At 37.6% G+C, this 20053-nt stretch overlaps 1 protein-coding gene across 1 annotated transcript; it reads left to right on the top strand.

The window, feature by feature from the left end:
* Positions 1-2194: 2194 nt before the first annotated feature.
* On the top strand, positions 2195-19342 carry LOC104862943 (aldehyde dehydrogenase, cytosolic 1-like). Its single transcript, XM_010625171.3, has 5 exons — positions 2195-2329; positions 10714-10818; positions 16337-16477; positions 17539-17668; positions 19227-19342. Exons 1-5 carry the CDS (start codon positions 2267-2269, stop codon positions 19325-19327), a joined length of 540 nt encoding a protein of 179 aa, XP_010623473.3. The 5' UTR covers positions 2195-2266; the 3' UTR covers positions 19328-19342.
* Positions 19343-20053: the final 711 nt, after the last annotated feature.

The raw sequence follows: 20053 nt of genomic DNA on the forward strand, positions 1-20053 counted from the left end.
AGTTGTTGCTTTAACCTATGTTCAGTAATGCCTGTTGTTGCCTTTGTTTGTTTTGTTTTGTTTATTTTGTTTTTTGAGACAGGGTCTTGCTATGCAGTTCAGGCTAGCCTGGAACTCACCATGTATCTCAGGCTGACCTGGACTTGGGGTGATCCTGGTGCTCAGGCTTCCTATTGCTGGAATTACAGGTATGCAGCACCATGACCCACTCAGTAATGTCCATTATAAGGAGACTATTCCTATGAAATTATCCAACAATGTACAATAAAAAATGTGTTCATCCGAAGAATGAGATGACATGCCAAGTATGTTATGAGGCCTTTTATTTTCACTTCCTGGATTTCAAATAAACCAGTGTTGGAATCTACAAACAACTGTGAAATAGGTTCAGAAGAAAACAGCAAAACAGAGCTGCTTGGCCCAGGCTGCAGTGCCCCTGCACATTATGTAACAGCTGTTGTATAATTGTGCATTTAATTCGAAACACATGTATGAAAGAGAAAACAATTACACTCAGAAATGACCCGAGAGAGAAAAGGAGAAATGCTGAAAGGATACAGACAATTCTATCGAGTCTTCAACTAGGAGGTTCAGTGCAGTCTAGGACTTTGGAATGGAACGGAACTGCCTTAGAATCTAGAGGATTGGCCCATGCCACCAAAATCTCGTCTGTCTTCTACCTTTTTATAAAGAAAATTGTACTAAAAAATGTCCACACTCATTCATTTAGTGACTGTCTGTAGTTTAATTAAAACAAATTAGAGGAAGTTCTATCAGAAATCATCTGGCCCACAAACCTGGAGGTATTTATTGTCTGTCTCATAAAAATTATGTTCACCTGTTCTTGCCTTAGGTGAATGAAAAGTTAAGCTTAAGTGCCTGTGAGATGATTATCCACATGGAGAAGGAAAGCAATTGATTCTTGAAGCTATCTGGGAATCTTCTTAACAGATGAAATGATGGGGGTGGGGGATTGGGGCCAGACCCTAGGCTTTGAAGAAAGGCAGGCCTGAAATGACACTGAAATTTTGGCCTTGTGCTTATTAGGTCTATAATTATGCAGAAGCTACTCACACTTTCTATGTCTAAAAAGTGGGGTTACCAAATGAAGATGGAATGAATACTGAGATCTGCATGTCTATCTTGAAAAAGCTAATTAATAATAGCTTGCCCATCTAAACTCTGTATTCAGGGAAGCTAGAAATTTCACTAGAAGGAAATTGGTTTTGTTAATTCATAGTAATCAGATCATCCAAAGAAATTACTCTTATTCCTGCTTGAACTTTTGCTACAGCTTCAATACAATAAACAATGTACTTAACATGAGAGTAGGTCACTTTAAAATTCTCCTTTTTGGAATTTCCCAAGTCTTATTTAAAATTGTTTTATGCTTGTCTATAGCAATGATTAACAGATGCAAACACCTTTCAAAACCAGAATTTCCTTTAGTTTTAAATGGTTTTTCACAGAAGACATTGTCACACTGCTGATTGTTGAAGACTGTCTACTTCAGTCCAGTACTCTTGAGATCCTTAATAGACCTGCTGACTTTCCTGATTCCACGTAGAAAAATAAATATAATTTAGGGATTCTGAAATCACAGTAGCTATAGTAACCCAGCACTGAAAATATACCTAAATAATTCGATTTTTAAAAGCTGGCTTAGGGCACCACTTACAGGGCCTTTATTCCTTTCCAGCCCCTGTTCTCAGGGAGATGACTACTTTGCTGCTGGCCTTGTCCTGAGACTCCTGGCGAGGGTTCTTTCGGCACATATTCTACTGAGAACTAGTGCCCTTTGGAACTCTTTCAATTTGGCTTCTCCGATTCCAAGTCTGTCCGAGAGAGAAAAGTTACCTAGGCAGTAGCATGAAAAGGATGAAAATCTAATCATAATGATGATAGTAGTAGCAGTTTAACAATACCTGGGTTTAGTCGTCAGAGCAGCTGTGCTGCATATCCTTAGCACAAGTTTCTGGTTTGTAAATTAATTCATCTGAAAATCGTGCCCTGTCTCCTCATGCAATTTCAGTGTTGGAGTGCTGGTTTCGAAAGGATTTAGGTTCAAAGTCAAAAGTTTTCTGCCCTAGGAGTTAAAAAAAGTAGAGTCCTTTCATTTCTTGCTCCGGGCCTGTTCATCCAATCATATCCCAATATGCAAATAAAGTTTAACCACTGCAGATAAAAAGGAACAAATAAAGCCAAGTGCTATATTAGAATCATATTTGCTGAGCCGCTCGTCTGTGTTCCAGGAGCAGAAATAGAAATGTCTTCAGCAAAATCAGCCATACCTACCCCACTGGCTGATTTGAAGATTCAGTATACTAAGGTTAGTACAACTTGTATGTGCTTCTTTGCCTTGGGTTTCCATAAGGTTTGAATCATAAACTATTTAATTTAACTAAACTTGTGTGAAGAGCCTTTTTCAAATACAATATAAAGTCTTATTTAAAAGGAAAGTCTGGGTTTGGCCGTCCAATCATATAATAAATTCTAAATTCTATTAGACAATGTTTCATTAATTTATTTCTTAAAGTGAAAGGAATTCCCTTCTTTGTGAAAGATTCTTGTACCAGCATTCAGTGGACTTTAGTAAGCAGTGCCTTGTATTTAAGAACGTCATTACCAGAGAGCCAGGAAATTCTTCTGAAGGAGAGGATTGTGGCCACATTGTGAGGAGTAAAAACAGTAAGATCGTTTTTAAAGGTTGGTTCAGAGGCTTTCAGATCCAGAAGGACCACTGTTGTCACTGTTCCAAAACAGGCTGGCAGCTCTTGTTATGTCCAGGTTCCAGCTGAAATTTCCTATCAACTAGTGTGTAGGCCCTCAGTCCAGGGTTAAGATTTCCAGGGTAATTTTACTTTTCATAGAAACATATAAATTAAATTATTTTCCTATAGAAAGATTTAATGTAGGAGTGAGTAGAAGCACTTGTGTGAGTTTTGGGAAAGCCGATGAGAGCTTGGTTCCCAAACTAAAACACAAGTGATAGATTTTTGAGATCTTTTAACTAATAAAGCTGTTTCACTATCTCACCAAAATCTGTACCCTAGAAATGGCAGAGGCATATGATGCTCACAGATATTCTGAATTGCTTTACATTTTCAAAAGCGGAAAGAAGTAATGGGTTAATGCCCTCTTTCCATGATCTTTAAATTTCCTTGGAGAGGATGAGACCAAGGTGTTCTACAGAGGAACTAAATGTTGTGACTTACATCAAGAAACCTTGTATTCTCTCTTCGGTAGAAAGTTTAATAGGGTTGGGTGCCCTGGTTTGAGGGTTTCTCAGAAGGGGCACATGAGAGGATGTCATCCACATATTGTAGGACTTTAGATAGAAGGAGATTTATCCAAATAAGTGAGGGCTGTCTCTAAACCCTTGGAGCAAAAGATACTGAGATTAACTTAGTATCCTGAACAGAGGGGGTCTTTAAATGTATAAAGAAATTGTGAGTCAGGGTGGAGGAGTAAACAAAAAAAAATGTGTCTTTTAAATCTAAAGCTATAAACCACGCAGTTTCTTCAGAAACCTGGGATAAAAGGATATACAGGTCAAGTACCATAAGATGTAAAGCATTACTGCCTACTTTGCTAGTCAAAGACCTTGAAATAGACTCCATGTTCCACTGGGTTCTTGAGTGCCCAAAACTTATTACAAATCTTAAGGAGGCCTTGCACTTTTGTTGATTAGGGGCTGAAATCCCCTTTCAGCCTCCAAGTATCAACAGATACTATCACTGGTGAGGAAAAGTAGTAGTATCCTTTAACTGAATGAGTATAGGTAATAATTTGTTTCACATTTTTTAATAGCCCAGAATTTGGGGATTACCTCTGTCTCTAATAGGGGAAAAGGGAGAGCCCTAATCTTGGGTGCATACAAATAGTGGTATTTAGAAGAGATAAAATATCTCATTATCGCAAAATGGGTGTGCTTTTTAGACTAATTAGAAAGGCATGAGAGAATAGAAAATTGTGCCAACTGTATCTAAAGGGCTATTAAAAATATCTGGCTATACATTTCCTGGTTATAGCTCTTGAGGCAGGAAACAGTGAGGACCCCCTAGAGATAACTGTTTAACACAAAGATAGGGGGGAAAAGCAGCTTTTAATGATGCCAGTGGCTTAGAGTGACTCCTCTTCTTACATCTACAAAGCTTGATTCCACCATAATTTCCCTGGCAAGAGAGCAAGCAGGATTTACACAAAGGAGAGCAGCAGAGAGGGGGAGATGAAGGATTCAGGCAGGACTTTCTGAGTCTGTTATGCTCCTTTGGTGGCAGATTATACAAGTTCTTCTGTCTATTCAGGAACATTCTACAAAGAGCATAGTTACCTACTTATCCCATAGCTGCCTAATAACAGAGTTAACCCATAGTTGCCCAATTCATATGTAGGGGTGGTCTCCTCCCTCACTCTGATGGTTGTATTAACTGAGGAAGGCAGCTGGGATTGCAGAAAACAGAGAACAAGGCTGCAGTAGCAAGAAGGATCTTAATCTCCCTCCATCTTAGAATTACAGTTTGTTGGAGCTCATGGACAGAGAAGGCAGTGTGATTTCTAGGAACCTGTGATGTGTGTTCTGGGACCACTCAGTCTTATTGCTGAACCAAACGAATGGAAGGGTTTAACCCTAGACCTTTGTTTAGGACAGGTCTACATTCAGTTATCGCCATTATACATTAGGCAAGGGATGGGCAGCTTCTTGACCTTTTGGCGGTGATCCTGATCACAGCATTTATGGAAATGTCCTGGCTTTCCACAGCTTTAGAAAGCAGATGAATTTTACCTTCAGTGATCTGGGAAACTGGCTGGGCCTCTTAGAGGGCCAGCACAGGAATAGCTACATTCTGATCTCATTTCTCTTTTTCCTTGGCTAATGTATAAGCTGATTTTCTCATTGCTGAGGCAAAATACATGATACCTGAATTTAAAAGAGGAGAAATGTATTTAGCTCACAATCTTTAGAAGTTTTAGTCCACAATTGTCTGGCTCCAAGGCAGGGTAGCTTGGCAGAGGGACAATGCAGAGGAGAAATGCGGATGAATGCAGTTCATGGTCGGCAGAAGACAGCAAAAGCAAGCAAGGGAGAGGACCACAGTTCTTTCTGTCCCTTTTTCCTTCCCCAGGCTACTTAGCATGGGTAGCACTCACATTTTTAGTCCTAGTAGACTTTTGCCTAGCATTGCACCATGAATCAATCCCAGCGTCACACACTCTAGTTCCAGCTGCCTCTCAAAAAGCCACATGAGGTTTTGGAAGAACATCTAGACCCAAGCCATACAGGCTGCTCCTGGTTCTGGATGGAGAGCAATCTCAGTGGCTATCCCGAACAGAAAAGGTAAAGAGCTAGTATCAGGACCAAATGCCTTCTTTTGTAATTTTCTTCCTATATCTGGGACACATTCAATTATAAATTTATCACTGGGAATTATTTGTCCTTCTGAGGTGACTTTGAGAGCAGCAGCAGTACTATTCGCTTTTATGGGCCCATAGGACCCCATTTTCTTGTATGTTGTTCCCCAAATCTGCTCTAACTCCAGGAGAATGATAGAAACAAGCTACTGAGTAAAAGCAGGAGTGCAAATCTCACCTCTTCATTGTAATCACAGTTAACCACAGCATACTGTGAACAGAGGAAAAAAGAAAAATGAAAAAGCACTTCACAATTAGTGTCTTACTTCCTATCAATCTTAGAGGCGCCTTCAAATCTGAAACAGCTGACTCCGTAGAAACCATGTAAAACCTAGCTGTTGACTCATGAAATTCAAGAAAAAAATCACAGACAAAAGCTGAAAGTTGGAAGAGCATTTATTGGAAATAAGAAGAAAATCAGCTCCTGACTGGGAGGAGTCCCAAACAGGTCGCCAGAATGATGTTCCATCCTGAGCCTTTCATGGGAATTTGCTCAGCTGTCCAGCAGCTACCTGCTTCATGGATTTTAAAATGAACCATTGGAAATGGGGCTGTCTAAACCAGTTACTCAGTATATTGAGTTTAAAGGGAAACAATTTTAAAGGAAACCTGGTTATTTGGTATGTTTAAGTTTTTTTTTGTTGTTGTTTGTTTGTTTTTTCCAAGCCTGGCACTGAGTGCAGGGAGCAGTTCAAACAGGAAACAGAAAATCATGTTGTCGCTGAGGATTTAGCTAAGTGGTTCTGCTGCCTGCCTCACAATTGCAAGGACCTGAGTTGTATACCTGCTACCAAAAGAAAAAAAAAGAGAGAGAGAGAGAGAGAGAGAGAGAGAGAGAGAGAGGAGAAGGGAATGCAAAAAGAATTAAAATGTGTTCTGTGTACCAGCTCCCTATGGTGAATATAATCATTATTTTTTTTAAAAAAGTCTCTTTTCTATAAAATGGAATACTATTCAGCCATAAAGAATGAGAAATTAGAGTTATTCATAGGAAAATGGATATATATTGAGGATATACTGCTAAGTGAAATAAATAAGACACACATGTGTAAATACCAAATAGTTTCTCTGGTGTGAAAAGCTATGATAGTACATAAGATCCTAATGGGATAACTGACCATGTGAAATAGGAAGAAAAGGACTAAAGGTGTAGGGGAAAGTGGGAAGGGTAGGGGAAAGGTAATAAGGGAAAAGAAAAAAATATGAGAAGTTGAAAAAATGGAAATAAAGTGTTTGTAAATGGGGAAGGGAGGAGGGGTGAGGGGAAGGCAGGGACAAGGGGGAAAAATGAAAACCAAGACCTGTCATGTAAAGGTACAAGATCCCAATAATGAACATAACTGTATTGTATACCTAGATTGTACCAATAAACTCAATAAAAAGAATGAAAAGAAAATCAGGTTGTTATCAAGATACATTACTTCCACAAATCTAAAACAGATTTCATAAGTATTATGATAAGCATTCATTATCCCTAGACTACCCTATATAACCACGAAATGTAATTACAGGATGGTAATTATTCAAATACATATGGTCATACAGGTAGCTAAAAGGCAAATGGCAATGTAAAGCTAAGAAAATTGAAATATAATAAAGATGATTAAGGTAGCTCCTAAATTCTCCACAGCTCAGGGGCAGAAAATGATGCTGAAATAAATACCTGGCCTTTACAGCTAAATCAGCAATCATTTTATCCATACTCTGTTCTCTCTAATTCCTGAAAGGTTTGCTTGTGGAATTATATAACTAATTCCTAACTCAGGCTACTACTGCCTACTGCTCTAGACTCTTCTGATCTCATTCTTGGCTTATGAAAGTAGACTCTGGAATAATTCATAGACTCTAGCGTTTCTACATCAAAGAATGTTTGGTACTCTAAAATCAGTATTTCTAAAGCATCCATGTGATCCAGGATATAGTTCGAGCCTCTTACTTGGGGGGATCAAAATTCACCACAAACCAACTTCATATTCATTGTCAGGCCTTGTCTATGACTTGATTCAGCAGGAGCGCTCAGTGTGGGGCAGTTTCTTTACTCTGTTGTAGAAAATCACAAGATCGGTCCTTCTCTTTGCACATTGTTTTTCATTTTTGTGACCAACCCTCTCTCATTCTATCCTTCAAAGCGTGTTCATTCAGCCCACCTTCTTCTCTCCCATGAGTCTCACTATGCGACGTACTAACTAAAGCGCTTCTTTAGCTCTTGGTACAGTCTAGCCTTACTGGCTGCTCTCCATATGATTACCTGCTCCTCTTAGATCAGCCGTGGTGAACATACGGCATGCATGGTACTTGTTTTTCTTTGAAGACAAAAGATGTTAGTGTATGAGTTTTTTATATATAAACTAAACCCTCAGTATTCAGATAATTGAGTGCTCGCACTTGAGATAAATGAGCAGGTTTGGGGTTAGTGTTCGGGCCCTCATCTCTACAAGGCCACCACCAGTCATAGACTGCACACTTCTGGAGGCAGGGCCGAGACTAACTCATCTCACATTTCCCCCTGTATCTTCCAAAGTGCATCTCTCATACTTGCTCATTATTTGACAAAAACTTTCCTGACAAAACAGAGTGTGACCATTCAGTATTATGGTAATGTAAGCATAAGTTCAAACACGCTTGGGTTCACAATGTTCTCCTCTATTAGAGGTTAGGAGTGTGCGATGCAGAGCTGGGGCTGGTGATTTGGGAATATCTGCAGATCAGCGCCTCGGTGGTATGAAGGATAATAAATGAACTGAGTTTTACTTAAGTAAATTTCATTTACACAAATATTAACTGACTTTAATCTGAAGAAGAAATTTTACATACAGTTTATATCCACAATTCTGATACTAAAACAAGATGGTATATACATGTTGCAATGATGTATTCACCAAGAAATGAGATGAAGGAAGTAAAACAAAACTATAATATATTGAGCTCATATTATTCAGAATTTCAAACGGAAATTTATCACAAATCTAAGGATAAAAAGACTCAAGTAAAAACTGGAAAGTCTCACTATGAGGCTAACAAAACAAAATCAACTCTATATGTTCTCTTTTTATTCTGTTTAGTAAAATTAAATTGTAAAAGGGTAGAATTCTAATTATATTTATTACAGAATGATACATATTCAGAGTTAGAGAGATAAAGACATATGGCTTTGAGGGCAAGGGGAAGGCAGTATTGGCAAGTTTTGAAAAGTTGAATTAAAAATCTAACAGGTATGACAACGTCTGTGGTTTTTCATTGGAAATTTTATGGGCTCATATGTGGATATTTAACTTTAACACAAAGCAGAATTAATAAACAATCATTTGAAATAGTAGCACATTGTTTTAGAAAAAAAGAGTAGATACAATTGGAGAAACGAGGGAAATCTTCATGAGGAGATAATTTATTAAAGCAGAATTGCAAGGAGAAGAAGAATGTAGCAAAACTCCCACCTGAGGAACCTAATGAATAAAGGTGTGGAGTAAAGAAGGGCATGGCACTGGAGACGGTAGAGTGAGGCCAAAGTGATGGGTAGCAGAAGGGAACAGCAGGACCACAGGTTGGAAAAGGGCTTTGGAGCCAAATCCAAAACCACCTCACCAGCCGTGCTAAGGATCTTGAAGAACAGAATCAACAAAGTGTTCGGACGAGGCATGCAGAGAAAAGTGAACTTGGTTAGGCGAGGAAGATTCTCGTAAGGGGGTAAAAATTAAATTTTAATGAGGTAGATGTGGGACAGGGAGAGGTTTAAAAATTAGGAAGGAAAAAAGAGGTGTGAAAACTGAATAGCAATTATATGGTGGGGGGAGAAAGACAGAGAGATCAGGGGCTTGAATAGAAGGGTACAGTAGCCAAAACTCACTGACCTGAGTTTCAGACACACTGACTGAAATGTTTCCCACTTCCCACTAGAAAGACTAGTGGGCCGGGGACTTAGCTCAGTGGTTCTGCCGACTACCTTGCAAGTGCAAGGACCTGAGTTTGATCCCCCGTACCAAGAATGATTTTTTTAAAAAAAGGAAGAGACAGACTAAGTGAGAAGGGCTAAGGGTGCATAAAAGTAAGTGCATTTTAAGACTAATGATGGGATTCTACAAAGTGTTTCTGATAGCTTGTACACTGCTTCACTCTGATAGGAGCTGTCCCAGTCAGGACTTGAAATTTATCTTCCTTCAAGTTGAAAAGATGACATTTTTTTCTTCGTGAAGGATAATATGATAATTTTGATAGATATCACTGGGAAATGTTTAATTTTCACTGACTTATTATCAGCATAATGACTAACATAAACCTTGGGTAATGGTGTTTTGATACATTCAGGATTGAGCTATTGATACCTATCTTTAAGTATCAAGTAAGGATGGATATCAGAACTAAGATATATTTATACAAGTCCAGCACATAAGGCAACCTTCTTTCAGAAATATATTTATCAGGGCCAGGGATTTGGTTCAGTGGTTCTGCTGCCTGCCTTGCAAGCGCAAGAGCCTGAGTTCAATCCCTGGCACCAAATAGAGATAGATAGATAGATAGATAGATAGATAGATAGATAGAATAGATAGATAGAATATATATATATTTATCAAATATCTGTGATTCAAAATTAAATGAACTAGTTCATGTTGTCAGTAAGCTGTACTACAGATTACCTAATAGTTATCTATGATTGCTTCATATATTAATAATGAAATGAATAAATTAGAAATAAAGAGATGAAAAGAAAGAAAAAAAATCCTAGCATGTCAGAAACAAACTATAGCCTTATCCAACGTAAAAGGGTATTCTTTAATTTAGTTTTGTCAGTTATTTTTATCAATTGAAAGAAAAATGAAAATTAAATTGGTTTATCAATGAAATACAAATTCAGAGGTGCAAAGTTGAAACTGAGACATTAGGAATTACACTGATGGTTTTTACTACTTCTGTTCTCATGTAGTGCACATAGAATAATATTCTAATTTTCTGCATGCACGCTCTTTGTATTACTAAGGAATTTAGTACCTGATCCCTGAAAACAAGTAAATTAGCAGATGCTCTTATGAAAATAGCATTTTTAAAATGTTTCCTACAGTCTGTATTTTCAAGCATTGAAAAACTGTATACCTTCAAGAAACTTTTAAAATATCACTTCATTTTAGTGTACAAACAAACATGCACGTGTATATGTTTGTGTGTTTCTATGTAAAATGTCAGCTACAACCAAGACATTTTTAGTTGGGAAAATTTTTTAGGCCTTGTGTGGTGTTTCAGTTTAAATTCATAAAAATTTCCAAAGGTATGCTTGAAAGCTTTTAATGTACTTTATCTGTATCCCTGCAGATCTTCATAAACAATGAATGGCATAATTCAGTGAGTGGCAAGAAATTTCCGGTCATTAATCCTGCAACGGAAGAGATAATTTGTGAGGTAGAAGAAGGAGATAAAGTGAGTTATTGAATTCTAGCTCTGTTTTATGTCAGGTTCCTCTGATTCTCACCATTCTGAGCTCCCAAACCCCACTGAAAATTCAATAAATGCCTTGAACGCATGGATCTTGGTGCAGACTTAGCTCATGAAGGGCCCTTGGTCATCAGGTAATGATGATGGCTGCTATGGTCGAGGTATTGTAGCTATTTCTTTTCATGTAGTTTTCCAATGGAATAATGTGTAATAGATTTATTATACAAACAGAGTTTATAGAAAAGTTCTAATCACATTTGAAAGAGGAAAGAAAACCTTTATTTGTATAAAACCATTGTTTTTTTTAACTCGCTATATGAATTTTTAAATTTAATATATGATTTTTAGACAACTTATTTTAGGCAATATACTGCGAAGAGATTTTATTAAAAATCATTAAGTTAATATTAATGAATACATTTAAAATCACAAGTTGAATGACTAGTTAATATATATAGTTACATTCCAGCCGAAGTACTGAGACAATTCTTATTTCTTTTTGTTTTTTTTTGGTATGGGGGATCAAACTTGGGTCCTTGCACTTGCGAGGCAGGGAGCAGAACCACTGATCTAAATCCCGGGCCCAATTCTTCTTATTTCTAAATGCTGTATTAATTTAATACTTAAAGAAACCTTAAGAGGAAGATATTATTTTAGCTGTATTTATAAATAATGATAAAATAGCAGATCAGAAAGGTTGAATACTTTACTTAATATTATATAGGTGGGCAGGGGATGTAACTCAGCGGCACTCCAGTTGCCTGGCAAGTGCAAGGTCCTGAGTTCCACTCTGGTACATGAAAGAAAAGAGGAACTTATTGCTAATAAAATCTTTCCAAGTGTCAGGCGCATGAAGCCCCAGTTATTATGGGCTTCTTCCAAGCCTTCTCGAATCTTCCCAGATAAGGCTGTTTGTTTTGTTTTTTTCTATGTGGTTGTGGAACATTGTATTTGACTATAACCCTGGCATTGCAAGGCCATAAGTCCAGGATCTTATAATTTACTTAGTCACAGCAGACCTAGTGTTCTGGAACTGACCCTAAATAATGAGCCAAAAGCTTTGGGGATTTAATGTGAATAGAAAGGAACTAGCAATGACTTGCAGTGGTAACACAAAGAAGGGATGAAGGGCCGAAACAAATGCAGTTCACAGAAGTTCAGATATGGGTGGGAACTGTTTCCGCATCAGTGGTTCTGTGAGGCTGTAGTGACTAATCCTGAAAACTGCTTCTACTGCATGACTTAACAAATAGTTGGGGATAAAAGCAAATGTACATCAAAGTAAGTGTTTATGACAAGAGTAAAAGATCTGATAACTATTTTCTTCATCTGTGAATAAATACGCAAATGTACGATGTGGGAGTGGCTGAAGCGTTCACTCTCTCCTTACCAGTGCTTAGGAGGAATTTGAGAGCCTATCTTTCAAATTGTTTACATACTCAGCAAGTGGGTCTTTACTTAAAAAATTTTAAATGTTGTATGCACACTTGTTACTACTGCTACCAAATCTGAGTTAATGTACCAAATTGTTTTTAGGCTAATTAAAAAATTATATCTCTATAAAGCTAATCTTTGAATAAAAATGGTAGCTCTGAAATAAAAAAAAAAGAAGCAAGCAAACAATCAACAATGAAAACAACAACGTTTTAAGCCCAATGGCTTTTAATATAATAAAAGCTTTGTTGCACAATGGAATCACTTAAAAGTTCATTTATGATATAAATATCATGCAAGTTATATATGGATAAAATGATAGATTTAAAAGATAGCTGACCAAATTAGAAAACATTTATTAACTGCCATTTAGGCCTAGAATAAATAGAAATTAACTTTAATACAGATAGCAGTAAGTATTCCTTGCAAAGGAGACATTATCTGAATAACTCGGCAGAGCTATAAGAACTAGATTTGAGTCAGATCTGAGATCATATTTGGGCTCTACACTGCTGGATTTCATGTTCATGGGGTCTACTCGCCTGGGAAACAAGGGCCATGCAGTTCACTATGGTAACTTGGGGCCGTAAAGATCGTGTCCCAGTGCCTTGAGCTGAGCAGGCTCTTAACAAATAGCTATCATCAAGCTGGATTAGTCCGGTGCGGAGTTAATGATGTTGGAATAATACTTGAGGCCTAAACATGTGTAGGATTTTGAAAACAAAGAACTGCGCTAGTAGAACATTCCTGGCCAGGGGAATCGCAGGGATGATAAGGAGCTGGGTGAAAAAGGGTAGTAAAAAAACACGAACACAAATATTGGACAGGAGAGATGAGCCCAAGAATATTGGACTTTGACGACCAAGCCTAGGAGTTTGGCCTTGGGACTGTAGAGAAAAAGGAACGGCTATAAGCTCTGAAAAAGAAAGTGATAAGACAAAATTATATGAAAAAGATTAGCCTGGTAGCAATAGGCAACACAGGAGGAGCAGGCTGTCAGCAATGTAAAACAGCAAAACCCTGCAAGAGGAGCGATATGACCGGAACTATATTACAATGGATAAGAATTGCTGAGAGTTACAGTATTTTAATGTCACTTTGAATTCTAGGAGTATAATATGAATTATAAGTATCCAGAAATATTTAATGTAATGTCTCTTGTGTACAAAATGTATATCAGGGGTTACCTTACTTCATCTTCAACACGACCTTGTGAAGTCACTTACCTTGAATTTACAGATAAGAAAGCAGAACTTTAAAGACTGTGTCACAGCATTTCACGTTAGAAGAGAGTAGACCCTCTGAGTCCACAATTCCTCCTCTGCAGATTCCACCAGCCCTGGTGATGTTGCTGACATGAACTATGAAATTCAGTCTACCCAAGAGGTGTCTAGACTGAATGTGAGCAAATATATTTTCTTATCATCATTCTTGAAACAATATAACATAACTGCTATTTGCATAACATTTCTCTGATAGTAGGTATTATGAGCAATATAGAGATGATTTAAAGAATATGTGAAAATGTATGTAGGTTATTATGAAAATTCCATGTCAATTTAAATAAGAGACTTTATCAGTGTGGATTTAAGTTATCTGTAAGGTGGTCTATGGAATCAAATCCTCTTAGATACTGTGGGATAATTGTTACTTGTGAAATATACGATAGTGGGGTGATGATTTGACTGTATGTGCCTCCCATTTGATTAAATATTTCAAAACATCAGTCCCTTCAATGTAGAATTATTCTGTCAACAGCAGACTGATGAGGAGAATGCTATATGAGGATTGTGTGTACCAGCTCTTCTGGATAGATGGTTGGATGGATTGATCAGGAGATGGTTGGATGCCTCAAAAATTATCTAACCAATAAGGAGGAATTTAAATACAAATCTCGGTTATCTTGTTCCAAACCTATAAATTCCCTACCATTGCTCTACTTACACTCCTATAAAATTAAACATCAGATGTGAGAGAAAGATGACATAATTCACCAGACACAGCACAAGAATATCTTTATTTCTAGCAGCATTCTCTAAGGAACTGTTTTTCACGTGCAGAGTACTTTGTCTCGCAGCCAGTTCCTCCGTATCCCTTTGGGGGGCCAGGACCCCTCTGAGAGCCCATGTCTGGCTAAGACCAGCGGCAGAACACCAAGCAGAAGGACTGAAATGAAAGCTGTGTCACACAGGTCTGTTTAAACGCAGAGCTGCGCGTGTCTGATAAGCTGTGGTGTTCACAGATCATGCCGGAGACTCAGGTCCTTATGGTTTGCTTCTCTGTCACTTTCCCTAAGCAGTGTTTAGTGAATTTAATTGGAAAATGGTAGAACTTAATGTCCAATTATAAACAATATGATTAATTCAATGCTCAAAATATACAGTCATTTGTCAGGTATAGCAAGTAATAGAGCCATATATATTTATTATATATTCATCATTCTCCTAAGTTTTATAGTTTTTTATAGTGAGATACACTCGTGTGATGAATTACTGTGAAGAATATTTGCTTGTAGTTTATATTACTTAATTAGACCAGATTATACCTCCAAAAAATCTCTTGTTCCAAATAACCTTAGTTTGGTTATAAATACAGATAATCCACAATTTACAAAGGTCAACTTCCAATTTTTAACTTTAGTAAGATGCAAGTGCAATACACATTCAGTAGAAACCATACTTGGAATTTTAAATTTTGATTCCCCCACCAGGCCAGCACTACTAAGCAGAACAATATCCTCCTTCAGTGCTGAGCACCAACAGCAAACCACAGCTCCCAGCCAGCTACACGGTCTATTTGTACACTGCCAATATGACACGGCATTAACAAACTAAGTGAAACATCCAACGTTCTACTATAAGATAATCTTTAAGCATTCTGAGCACCTTTAAGGAGGTTAAGCTAAACCATGACTTTCATTACATCAGGAATATGAAATATATTTTTTAATTACACTATTTGCAACTTATCATGTGTTTATGGGGAGGCAACCCAATCAAACATCAAGGACCACCTGTATTTAAAACTATTTTTATTTAGCTGCACTTTAATTTTTAGACTTATAAGTTGGAAGCTTCTTAACTGAATGCAGGCTAAAGTGGGGACATATTAATTTGAGGTCCAGAACTCTCCAAGAGGGAGGCTTCCTCATTAAAAGATTCAGCTTGAGCAACTTAAAAAAAAAAGTGTCACTTCCTCCTGCTCACTCTAATTCTGAAACAGAATTACAGCTTCTGAAAACGTTGCAAACTACTGGCCTGTAGTGTGGTCCTAATTTGTGAAGTTCCACACAGTAGTCAGTCCTGTGCCAAAAACTAGGAAGGTGAGAGGAATGTTGGAATTTAATGCACTTGCAATTTATTTGTGGGAAAACAAACATATGAAGTAATAATGTAAGGATGGTGATATTGATTGCAGGTATATTTGTGGGAAATTAGAAAGGGTCGGTACAAGGAAACATAAGGGAATGAAATAACCAAGGATGATTAGGAAAAAACTAGAGTAGTAGATTTGGTTTAGAAAAACACAACAGAGAACATCATGATGGAAGGCAACTTGAGTGCAGGGATTGAGTCAAATTATGAAAGGAATAGAAAGTATGGTAAAGAGCAAAGTACCCATTGTTAGGGCACCTCCATTCAAACTCAGTTCATCCACTTTTAGTTCCTGACCTTGAGCAAATCTTACTCTCTTATCCTCTGTTAAATGGAGAACATCTTAATCCCATGAAATGGTTGAGAATCAAATGAGTTAACATAGCTACAGTTATTAGAACATTACCCAAAATACGGTAAACACTCAGGTATTAGTAAACTACTGAAATGTTGTTAACGTGTAATCTAGGAAATCAAGCCTGTGTCAGATGTGAGGAGCTCACCCATCTAAAGAATATCAGCAGGTGTCAGTCCTACCTACTGTAGTTGAATATATAGAATGTGGTAGTCTTGGAGCTAATAGAGACACAGTGTTTGTTTATGAGTAGCCACAGTCTGTTCTAAAGGATTATTCCCATTGGATGTGCTCTGCCCATGTGTTGAGCGTATTGAATTGCATTCCCTCCGACTTACAGGCAGATGTTGAGAAAGCAGTGAAGGCCGCAAGACAGGCCTTTCAGATCGGCTCTCCATGGCGTACTCTGGATGCTTCAGAGAGGGGTCGCCTCCTGTACAAGCTGGCTGACTTAATTGAAAGAGATCGACTGCTGCTGGCAGTGAGTATAAGGAACCCGGATGCATAGATCCAAGGCATTCGCTGTTTGAACTGGCAACTTGATTGGTTTTAGTGAGCGCTACATGCACACGCTATGAAAAACAGAAAAAACTTCATCTCCAGCTAACAGATGGGACTGTTACCCCTGGGGGTTGTTCTCTCATAGTCACCTGCTTGCTAGTTCTGGGTGATGTTAACTTCTGCTCCCGTAACTGATTGTACAGGATAGGAATTGGCAATTTCTCAGTTAAGCCAAATTAAAGAAATTTCTTTCCTTTACTCTAGAGTTTAAACAAGCTAATATGGTAGCACACAGAGCCTTCAACAGAGTAACATGTGTGAATCTTCTAGAATATTGTACTAGGTCTCTCAAAGTTACCTGTCCCTGAACTCCTACTAGAATTCTTTGTTGAATGACTTTGTTGAAGGTATTCAAAATAACATAAATTTTATTTCTTCTCAGTTCCATAATTGAAAATACTGCTAAAGAAAATTCTTAGATGAAAGGCTCAGATGTTTTGCTTGTGTAAATAGATTGGCTATATTCATCTGAAATCCAAAAATTAAAATGACTTTTTGGATACAGAATCTATGTAATCTTTGTAGTGATCCTCCTGCTTCGGCCCCTAGAGTGCCAAAAGTGATTATTGAAATATCCTTAAAAATCACTAACACTAAATTGTCTCCATGGCAAAATCTTATTACAGTTCTGATCTGATCAAGGAGACTCCACAAGTCTCTCACCAGTGGGATGTTTCAAATTGTGACCAAGTCTTCAAGTGTTGGTTAGCAGAGAGCACTCAAATAGGACAGAAAGAGCACTCAGGTTAAGCAGGTGGAATCTCTTACCCATTTTACCTAGATCACGCAATATGACCATATATATATACATGCTATTTTAACTATTTTAGAATCTTTTTTAAAAGATAAAATTAGTCAAGATTATTTAAAATTTATTATGTGTCTTAAAATTCTCTAGTGCATACTCAACATCTTCATCATATATATTTTCATCTAAAATTCTTCTGAAATTTTAAATTTAGAGAACAATCTGTTTTTCAGACAATGGAAGCAATAAATGCTGGAAAATTATTTTCTAATACGTATATGATGGATATAGAAATGTCTATAAGAGGATTACGCTACTTTGCAGGCTGGGCTGACAAGATCCAGGGCCGCACCATACCTGTAGGTAAGGAGCACTGGGAGACCTCTGGGGTGAGTCAAGTGTGTGGCAATTACTACAGAGCTGAATAATTTCAAACTTTCCCTCCTGAAGAGGTCAGCCAAACAAAGCAAAATTATTTTCCCCTGAAGTTAAGCCAACACAATTCTAAACTTGGGAATTCTGTGAAGATTCATCAAATGATTTTTAACATTGTTTCAGCATAATCAGGCAGAATATAACACCATGAATATTTTAGAAACTGTTAAAGTAGAAACATTCTTAGGCTATAATTACTGATTGGAGGCAGCTATCTAAGGGCCAAACTCAACAAAGCTTCCCTCTGACATTAATTATTTTGGGCTTCATTTCCATTGTGACATTTATACCTTTTCCATAATGTAATTAAAGCCTCTTCCCATGCTCCGCTATGGGACAACTGTGGTTATTTGGAACCGTTCAAACTCAGTACAGTTAGACCAGAATCATTGAACTAATTCATATCATTTGTTTCAAATAGCTTCAAAACAACCTGAGGCTGTGCTTATAGCCTGAGATACAAATTTGTATATACAAGTGTGCATGTGTGTGTTATTTCTGTGATATATTAACATAAAAAATAGAAATATAAAAATATTTTATATGAAGAAGCATCAATAGGGGAAATAGTAAGGGTGAAATTTAACTTATAAAAATGTGTTAACTTTACCAATTAGAACTGTCCGTAACATGCATCTGTACTCTAATTGGAGCATCCGGTAAGTTACAAGTGGTAGAAAGTAAAAAGAGGGGAATGAGACCACAGATTCCAAGAAATGTTGGTATTTTAGTCGCCATATTTGCCTTCAGACCAGATGGAAAAAGCCATTTAAAGTACATATGGTCTTCAGAAAGCCAAGCCTTGCTGTGACAGCCAGGGGGCTCCCGTGGTGACTGAAATACAAGCAACAATGATACTCTCAGGATGACCACATCACACTCGGAAACATGTCAATCAGTCAGCTCTGGACAGAAAAGAATTGTCCTTTACATTGGCCATTTCTTAGCTGGATGTGCAGAGCTTGCTTTTGGTTTAGTAAACAAAGGAAAACAACACTTCAGAGCAAGTCAACAGTAAGACTCATTCCTTCTAGAAAGACAGTTTTAATTTTAGTATTTTAAAAATTATATTACTTTTTAAAAGGATTAAATTATTGGTAAAACTTTGAGCTGCCAAAAATTACACTTGAATATGATTCTTATTTTAGCTAGATATGACCCTACCTCCTTTCCCTTTGTTGTCCTATACAACCTTGAGAATAACAATATTATGGAAAACATCTCTCCCTAATGACAAAGAGCAGAATTATCCTTCAGTTCCTTTCTAATTTTGCATGTTTTCCTTTATTTGATTCAGTTTTATGGCACTATCATTCCAAATTCCTATTTCAGTGCTCCCATTTCTTTTCTGTAAGTTAAGATATGCATTCTTTTCTATGTCTAATTGCTGTTTTAGTCTTCCTCTCTCATCAGTTTCAAACCTCTGTCCTGCAAATGTCAAGTACCTCAGTTCTCTATAGGGCTGGGTGTGTGCTTTCTTTTCCAGATGGAGACTTCTTCACTTATACAAGACGTGAACCTATTGGTGTATGTGGCCAAATCATTCCTGTAAGTTGCTCTCCTGTACGATTAAGAAAGAAAACCTAACTCTAATTTGGCAGCAAAATTTCTCCATAACAAATGGATGCTTGCTTACTGGTTAAATGTGATGTGAATTTCAACAAGTAGGACTTTCAAAACTAGTCTTCCTGTGACCGAATTTCTGGGATATAATTGAAGGAATACTGAAATCTAGCTATACACTGACATTATCTCTTGAGTGTGTTTCGATATCCCTGCAACAAAACCCTAACCTTTTCCTCTAAGAGTTGTTTTCAAAAAACGTGCCTTATGCATTATTGTTAGGAGCCCCGCTTTGAGAGACGTGACAGAGAGGACTGGGCTTCTCTGCTGTGGGACAGCCCTTCCAGGGAATGTGCTGGGCAGACTACTCCACCACTCTGTCTCCTCTGACACTTCTCATCAGAGGCTCAGTAGCGATAAAAGCGTTCAATTCCTGGCAGACATTTTTATTTTTGGTTGGTACGTGCTGGCAGACCACAGTGATCACATTCCTTCTGGAAAGTGGGTACATATACATAGTGTGATTGACTCTTTTTATCCCGTCCTCTCCCTTCCCCACAGCCTCCGTCTCTTGGTCTCCTTCCCTTTGGCAAAGATCTATTTATTTCCTATAATCTAACTTTTATTTCTCTCTTTATTTATATCTTGGGTTTCTCATATAAGAGAAGCCATGAGATGTTTAAACCTTTGTGTCTGATTTATTACACTTAACTTTATGGTCTCAAGGTGCAGCCATTTTCCTACAAATTA

This window comes from Fukomys damarensis, unplaced genomic scaffold (genome assembly GCF_012274545.1).
Source record: "Fukomys damarensis isolate Sample0158 unplaced genomic scaffold, DMR_v1.0_HiC HiC_scaffold_31, whole genome shotgun sequence".
NCBI lineage: Eukaryota > Metazoa > Chordata > Mammalia > Rodentia > Bathyergidae > Fukomys > Fukomys damarensis.